At 37.4% G+C, this 5,690-nt stretch overlaps 1 protein-coding gene across 1 annotated transcript in view; it reads left to right on the forward strand.

Moving 5' to 3' along the window:
• ZNF106 (zinc finger protein 106) overlaps nucleotides 1-4,954 on the forward strand; it is a 40,772-nt gene extending 35,818 nt beyond the window's left edge. Inside the window, exon 22 of the mRNA XM_053981003.1 lies at nucleotides 754-4,954. Within this exon, the coding sequence (XP_053836978.1) occupies nucleotides 754-810 (57 nt within the window). The 3' untranslated portion in view covers nucleotides 811-4,954. The remainder of the gene's footprint in view (nucleotides 1-753) is intronic.
• Nucleotides 4,955-5,690: the final 736 nt, after the last annotated feature.

Below are 5,690 nucleotides of genomic sequence, written 5' to 3' on the forward strand. Positions count from 1 at the left end.
TATTACATAGAAATGGTAGAATTCTTAAAATATGAAAGAAATTCTACTCAAGATATTAGGAAGTTTTTGAAGGAGAAATGTCTTTATAAGATGAACAAACATCTGCCTTGAAAACAGGTTTTTATCCTTTTCATTTTTATCCATTCCTATCTCTTTCATTGTTGTTTATTTTTCACATGAAATTGTTAGCAAAACCAATCTTTAAATAAGTAGTGCATAAACTTATAGGTAAAAGTCAGCACAGAAGGGGGAACAATGCAGAAGGCATAAAAATTGGATGAAGTGATGTAGAAAAGACTGGGGGGTGGGTGTAAGGAGGGCAGTTACCTACAGACTGATTGGTAAAATCTACATTTTAGTCCTTGGCGATATAAACTGCCTTCCTTTGAAAGCCTTCCAACATATGGGAAGGATGAAAGCTTTCTCAAGAATTAACGAAAAGCAGAATCCTTTATTTCTCTTTAAGTGCTGGCTTTGGATATGATGTTTTTATTTAATTTGCTCTTGTAATCAAAAAGGAAAGTGGTTTTTATTTGCCTTTAATGCTATGGTATGTGGAACACTTTATATATGTGATTTAATAGCTTGACAATGGTAATACTTAGCTTTTTAGAAGCTTTAAGCCAAACAAATGTATGTTATCTAGAATGTCACTTTCACTGATGCTTCTCGAATATTTTGCAGTTTTTTGTGGAGTTTTTTTGTGATGATCATGATTTTTTTTTTTAATTGACTTCTCTGGTTCTTTTCTAGGATGCTGTTGGACACATTGAAAGACATGCTGAGGATGACAGCAGGATTGACTCATGAAGCTTTTCACCTCCCACATTGGGAAGTAATTTTGTATGTCAGGATTATTCCAAATAACATCAGTTTCTTACTCCAGTCTTTCCTCTTTCTTTTCCCACTTGGAATGCAAAGACTGAGTGGGGCTGAAATGCATTGCTACAGAGACTGCAGGTTGTGTTGCAGTCTGCAGAAATAAGGCTGGTAATTAAGACTTAACCCAAGTTCCTGCAAGTTTTTAATTCATTGGTGGACAAGAATATTCCTTCCTCTTGTCTGCCTTGTTTCTTTGTTGTTTGTCTTTTTTCAGGTGGTTTTATTTTTTTTTAAGAAGCATAGTCTTTGGGAAGTCCAAAGGGGTGTTGAAAACTTAGATTACAATAGGTGCTGCTGTTTGCAAACTCAGCTTGAATCCTGTTATGTGTCTAAGACATGTCTGGTTTTGTTGTAGCCAGTTTTATAGCTGATTTTAATAAAATTCTGCAAACCAGAATATCACAAATTCTAACAATGTGACCTGAATATCCAGTGTACGTTTTTACTTTCTTCATAAAAAGAAAAGTTATTTTATGGAGACCGGAATAAACTAATTTTTTTAATGTTAATTGTAACTTATTTTTTATTCCTTGTGTAAAAATTGCTATTACTGGCACAGTAATAGATACAATACCTCTTGAGGTATTTTGTTTATTTTGAGGAAAGTGGTTATTTCTTGAAAGAGATGCCAGTAGCAGCAAAACAGCCAGAACAGTGGCTGTGCTCACAGGCTTTGCAATCTTAGTCTTTTTCATTATAGGTCTTAATGTATGGGAAAGAAGTAAGTGGTATTTGTTTTTCTTTTCGTTAAAGAGCAGTGTAGCCACCACTGCTGGCTTGATAAAACACCGTAATTGGATTGCTGATTTTATGTAATCTTAGTGACTGAGCTTTGCAGTCCCATACCCTCATGGCATAGCAAACCAAGAGAAATGCAAAGGCACTGTGTGTCTGAGTGCATCCACTTTGGTAGTGTTTTGTTTCTGTTGTGAACTGGCTTAATTGGCTTGGGCTATATGAAGTTCACAAAAACTCAACTGGAAAGAATGGAGCAGGATTTTAAAGTCTAAAGTTCTCAAGCAGAAGCTGAGGATATGAAATGCATATCACGTGTAAAAGTCTTATTTCTCCTAATGCACAGAAAGTACCACGGAGAGGCCAGTGCAGAAGGGAAGACTGTTTCAACTTGTCAGGGCTCCCCTGCAAGTGTCCCGTTGAGCGGGATGGCTTCACCTTGTGAAGTTCAGTGAAATGCAAATGCCCTTCTGGCACTTGACATCCTCTCTCCCTTAATGACACTAATTTAGCAAAGAACCCTCTTGACAATGAGACTAATCTAGCAAGGAGCTTTGTGTTCACTTTTGCCTAACTTGCTGCTCAGGATAAAATAAGCAGAGATTTTCCTAAGCTGTAAGTGAAGGTGAAGACAGCAAACTGAGCTGCTTATACACAAATCCAGTGCTTTTCAAAAAAACCTGAGTGGACTTTTAGTGGGTGTCTTTTTCACAAACACTTTCAGACTTGTCAACCATAGACCAAGTAAGTTTTATAGCTTCATTCTTTGAATGTAAAGAAGCCTTTTTAGGCAAAGAAAGTGAATTATTCAGGAGATCCCATGGATGTTCCACTGCCTCAAATCAAGGAACTTCAGGGCCTTCTCTGAAGAACACTGGTTTTGTATTATCTTAGCAGACAAGCAGAATTGCTCTGACATTGATGAATATTTTTTATGAGACAGGAGTAAAATATGAATGAGATGCAGTAGCATCTTACTTCAAAGACATGAGAATTTATGATATTCTAGTGCTTTTGTGGTGATTGATTTTGTTTGTTTACTTTATATTAAGCTGTTTGTGGATAGCAAAATGCCCCAATATGTGGCTCAGACCTCAGGTTGTTCTGAGGGTCTTGTTGTTTTGGTTTTTGGGGATGTGTGTTTGTGGTTTTGGTGTTGGGCTTTTTAATCTTTCTTTCTGTGGGCTGTGGATGAAGCAATTCAATAGAGAATCAAGTGTGGGGAAGTGGTGTAGATGTTTTATGAGGGACAGTGTAATGCTCTGAAGTCTGAGAGCATTTGTTTGGGTTTTTTCATGACCTAGAAGTAGAAGACTGCATAACACTTAAAGCATTTCCAAAGGTGTTGATGTTCAGGAGTTCTTCTGGGAGGTTTTTGAACCACAATGAGGGAGCATGTAAGTGTGGCATAAACAGACTGGGTGTCCTAAGCTGTCCTTCATGGACTGTGCTGCAAGTGAAGGTGTGGAGGTGTGTCCAGAGGACAAGCCTGTGGGGCAATAGTGGCATTCTGAAAAATGTGTGCGAGACTAGATTTTGTTACTTCTCCCTTGTGATCTTTACATTCTTTCAGCTGTTTTCAGGAACATATAGAGATCTTTTTCACTAGATGTTGCAACAAACAGAGTTATTACACTTTATTTGCATTCCCATTTGCTTGTTGGGTTTATATTTTCTAGTTGGTGGAAGCAGTCTTTCTTTTCGTGTGGTCCATGATATTTCCTTAACTGTCTTGAAAACAATCCTCCTGAGAAGTCTGGGCTTCTGAAGTCCAGCCTTAGCAGTGGTGTCTTTTACTACTTTGTTGGTCATTTCAGATACATTGTAAGAATCCTAAAATGGGTAAGAGGTGGGAAAATAGTAGAGCTGCGTGAGTGAAAAATTTGCTTCATAAATCAGAAACAATTATTTTTAATCCTCAGGGATTCAGAGGAAAATGCTGTACTGTTTTGTCATGAGAATATCTTTAAAGGAATTGCTATAAAGCTATGCAGCTGTGGAAATCCCCCAGCTTCTCTGGAGTTCTGTGGAGAGGTTTCCTCTTTGTTCAGCTGAAATTTGGTGCTGATTTCACAACTGGCAATGGCCAGTTCTACTTCTTCTGGAGGCAATTGCAGAAGAGAGATGCCAAACTAATGCTTGTTTGTTGGTATTCATTAATGACTTGGTATTCATTAACGATCCTCTCCCGTCTTGCAACTTAGGGTTTTGACTCCTGATATACTTCTAGTTGAAGAATATAGTAACTTAGGAAAGGTGGGCTGTTTATGACATTTAACACAGTAATATCTGCATGAAAAGCAGTACTGCACATCTGAAGCCAGTTTCAAGACTATTTATTTTTGGTTTTGGTTTGTTTTTTTATGCAAGTAAAAAGTTGTGGGTGGAAGAGTGAGTAGAGTGAGGATTTATTTTGTGGTTAGCTGTGGATTTTTTTATTAGTCAAGTGTTTAAAAAGAAGTTCTGGACTTGCTCTATGGCTAATTACCTATGGCAGCCCTTTAGGGGCCTTTTGAGATTGGTCTAGATTAGTTTCTCCTTTCTCCTTCAAATTTCAGAGAAAAATAACAGCTATCTGGCAGTGCAAAACACTCTGGCCTAATGCCGCTGCTGCTTCTATATGTGGAAGGGGATGGAGGGAAAACTGCATCTCTTGGTACAAAGATGCATTAAATATCCAGGCTTCTGCTTACATTGTGTCACTTACATGTGAATTACAGACTTTAAACATATTACCAGCACATAAGTTGGCTTCTGCAAAATAGCAGGAACTTGGCTGTGTGGAGTGTTTGAAGTAGTGCAGTTCTTAATGCACATTTTCAAACAGTACAATCAGCTGGATCAAGGTAAATGATAACTGCAAACCTGCAATAAATGGCAGGTGAAAAGTTTTGTTGGAAAAATACTTTTCCCTTAAGCTGAATTAAAACACAGGTACAGGTGAATCTTGGTTTTCAGGTTTGTATGGTACTATAATTCAAGCAGTCTAAGATGTCCAGAGTTGCAGAATATGTGAGGAAGGATAAGGAAATGGTTTCAGCTACTGTTTGTAAAAGAATTAATCCTCAAGAAGCAAACTGTGTAGGTATATATTCTGTTACATGTGCCTGCCAGCTTCTCAGATTTCATTTTGCTGTAATGTTAAACAGTCTTTTGAAAGAATGGAAGTGGAATAAAACAACTTGATTGAATATTTAGTAGTTTAAGCTGTGTAGAACATGTGCACAGACTGATCATTGTTTTCTTCTCTCACTTTGGTACAAAGCTGTGAGTGTAATAATGAGACTTTACATGGCAAAAGAAGAAATTTAAAAAAATAAAGTTCTTTATATTGTTATGGTTTGTCTGTTTCTCCTTTGTTTTAAATAGAATGATTTTTGCAGGATTTGGTAAAACTTGACTTTATTCTGGATTTTTTCCTGTTCTGTGAGTGCTGGATAAAATCAGGCAGGCCACTTTGAAGCTCCAGCACTGGCAGGAATGTTACAGGCGTGCAGGAAACCTCAGACCTAGTCATTTGGCAAAGAAATGACACTGTCCACCCAAGTGATGCCTCCAAGCTGATGTGCTGCCTGTCTTGCTTCATGGCCCGTTGCAAGGGAAGTTCTCTAGAACTTGTTGGTAGTTATCTCACCAGAATTGTAAGGACAGTTTTGAGCTGCCAATTAAAAATCCTGATTTTGATCTTTTGACTGATAGATTTTGTTTTGTCTCTGAACATCCCAACTAAGAGCATCTCTGCCATACTTGTATGGAAAATAATAGCTTTGTGGAGGTAAGGCATGGCTGGAAGCCAGGGCTCCAAGTGTTCCAGTCATCCTAAAATTTATTTGGGTTAAAAAAACAGTTGAATTAAGAAGGAGAATAACGTCTCTTAAGATAAATTATAGGATTTTCATCCTCTTTCAGAGTAAGTTACAGTGCAAGACAACACTAAGACCTTTATAGTCAAAAGGTTCTCTGTTTTATAGTGACCTTTCAGTTAAATGTACTACTCACTGGAATAACTTTCAGTGGATGCTACAATTAATTTTTGAAATTTTACTTTACATTAGTGGATTGCTTTGCTACTT

Source organism: Vidua macroura, chromosome 6 (assembly GCF_024509145.1).
Source record: "Vidua macroura isolate BioBank_ID:100142 chromosome 6, ASM2450914v1, whole genome shotgun sequence".
Lineage (NCBI taxonomy): Eukaryota > Metazoa > Chordata > Aves > Passeriformes > Viduidae > Vidua > Vidua macroura.